This window comes from Monosiga brevicollis, genomic scaffold (assembly GCF_000002865.3).
Source record: "Monosiga brevicollis MX1 MONBRscaffold_18 genomic scaffold, whole genome shotgun sequence".
In the NCBI taxonomy this organism is placed as follows: domain Eukaryota; class Choanoflagellata; order Craspedida; family Salpingoecidae; genus Monosiga; species Monosiga brevicollis.
Genome location: NW_001865055.1, coordinates 709574 through 712085, shown reverse-complemented (window position 1 = coordinate 712085; position 2512 = coordinate 709574). Strand labels below are relative to the sequence as shown.

The 2512-nt window shown below is 58.1% G+C and overlaps 1 protein-coding gene across 1 annotated transcript in view; it reads left to right on the top strand.

Annotated features, from left to right (window-relative positions):
- Positions 1 to 2202, top strand: part of MONBRDRAFT_10014 (uncharacterized protein) — a gene marked incomplete at both ends in the record, with an annotated part of 6834 nt that extends 4632 nt beyond the window's left edge. Inside the window, one exon of the mRNA XM_001747741.1 lies at positions 250 to 2202. Within this exon, the coding sequence (XP_001747793.1) occupies positions 250 to 2202 (1953 nt within the window). The remainder of the gene's footprint in view (positions 1 to 249) is intronic.
- Positions 2203 to 2512: the final 310 nt, after the last annotated feature.

The window sequence follows — 2512 nt, the reverse complement described above, 5'->3', positions numbered from 1 at the left end:
GCCGCTTTTCGCATTCTCCAAGGAGGAGGCCACACAGGTCGCCTCCTCCTTCGCCTTCTCCTCCTTCGCCTTCTCCTTCTCCTTCGCCTTCTCCTTCTCCTTCTCCTTCTCCTTCTCCTGGCAGCTCTGGCCTCCGCCAAGCTGCCTGGCGTTCCCCCCGTGACCTACTTGCAAGACCCCATGTCTTGCTGCGTCACCCAACCTCCCAACCCCTCCCTTTCTTTATCCCTCCAACCTTCCATGTTCCAGCTCTTGAATGAGGACACCAACGCTGACGATTCGCATTTGAGCCTTGTCAGCGTCAACAGGTCGCCCAGCGCGCTCGAGCCACCATGCAGCATGGCCCAGCGCACGCCTCCCGCCGCACAACCGCCCCCGCACTCCTCAGCCACGACTGATCGGCCCCCACCCACCCTTCCGGCAACAAGTGCCAGCAAGCTCGGACAATCAACCCCCTCCTTGCAGTTTCCTCCTCGCGGACTGCCACAGCATAGCCAAGCCCAAACCATGCAAATCTCCTCCTCTGCCGCCTCCTCCGCCTTGGCACCCGTGACCACCCAAGCACCCAGCCGTACTGCCAACAGCGAGACCCTCGATAGCCTCTCCAGCTGGGGGAACTTTGATGAAGCCTCCACTGGTCTACTTAATGACATGCTTCAACTCGACCAAATCGACAGCCTCTGGGACCACGTCACCACAGATCTGGCCTCCCAACCCCCTAATACCTCAACGGCCACGAGTCGCGTGGCAAACCACCCTGGTTCCACCCATGCACACGCCTTGAATCGCCGTCCCCCCACTCGCCAACAGGTCCCACAACCCCATGCCAAGCGTGCAGCCCGCCGACCCCTCGTCGATAGCCACGAAGGTGGCAACCACGATGCCAGCCACGACGACGATGACGACGCTCGAGCCGAGGACAATGACGTGGATGCCGACGACAATCACGATGATACAGACCCCGATGCGACACTCAACCACTCTGGCCATCAATCAGGTGTATCCAAGGCCTCGACCCCCAACGATGCATCCCACACCTCCAGCCAGCAGCGCTTCACATGCAAGCTCTGCGGCGCAAGCTATGTGCACCGCCGCAGCCTGACCAAACACCACCGCCTCAAGCACGCGGCCAAGCGTGACAACACCTACACCCAACTTTTAGCCCATGATGGCCGACCTGGTGCGCCGACCGACAAGCTGGGCCGGCTGGATCAAAGCCCTCTGTCACCTCAATTGGCTTCCCAGGCTTCTTTGTCAGGCAGTCCAGGCTACTATGGCCCTGTCAAAAGCCCAGGGCTCCATTTGCCCCACCTGCCCCCACATTTGCAGGCCAAATTCTTGGGCATGGACTCGGCCACCAGGCTCCAGCAACTCATTAGTGCACCCACCACCAGCACCCCAGCCGCCTTGGATGCTGGTACCGCTCCTGTGCTGGGCCACCCACACCTGGCCCGCCACGGCATGGAAACTGGTCCAGGCCTACATCAATCTTTCCCCGGAGGTCTCGTCGATGGCGGGCGCGTGCTGAATAATCCTGCGCAAACCATGGCCAGCAACAACGGCCCGCCTTTGCAACCCAGCCAGAACCTTGCAGGATTGATGGCCAGCGCTGCCAGCTCCCTGCCCAGCAACGCCAATAGCCCCAACCCTAGTCTGCTACGCCCATCCTTGTCGAACCCTGTCCCACCAAACATGCAGCAAATGCAGGCATCGCGCCTCCTCTCCCTTCAACAACAGCAGCAACAACAACAACAACAACAACACCGACATCAGCAACAGCAGCACCATCAGCACCATCAGCACCACCAACAACTGCAGCAACTGCAGTTTCAGCAGCAACTGCAACTTCAACAGCAACAACACCGTTCAATCCCTACCACCATGGGTGTGACCCTGCCCGCGGCCACGGCAGACCCTGCAGCACTGGATAGATCAACCACGATTACCCTCTCTCAAACAGATATGAACCATGTGATGCAAGGTATGGCTGCAGGCAACAGCACCGCGCAGGGCATTTACTCGGCCATTCTCTTGCGCCGCATGCATCAGCAAGCAGTGCATACCATGGTCCGTCGTGTTGCTGAAGATCTGCTGTCCGTGCACCGCTGTCCGGATCAAATGGGTCCAGACCAACTGGCTCGCAGCATTCGAGCATATCACGTGTTGCAGGCATACCACAACAGCGGTACCAGTGCTCCCTGAGACTGAATGCCGATGTTTGAATGCCTTGAAAGCCCTGTTATTATTGTTGAATCCAGTGTGGGCTCCTGTCAGCAATTGGCACCTTGTGGGTGCCTGTCCTGCAGCGCCTGGACTGAGTATAAACTTACGTATATGTTGCATGATCTGATATAATAGCCGTGACACAATGGCCTGTGGCCCGCCGTACTTTTCCTTCATCTTTCCCTTCATCTTCTCCTTTTCCGATTCCCCCCTTTTCGTTTTGGAATGGCCATTTACTGTTCCCGTGCATCGAGTTTCATTGTCTGCTATATGACGGTCGATGAGTTGT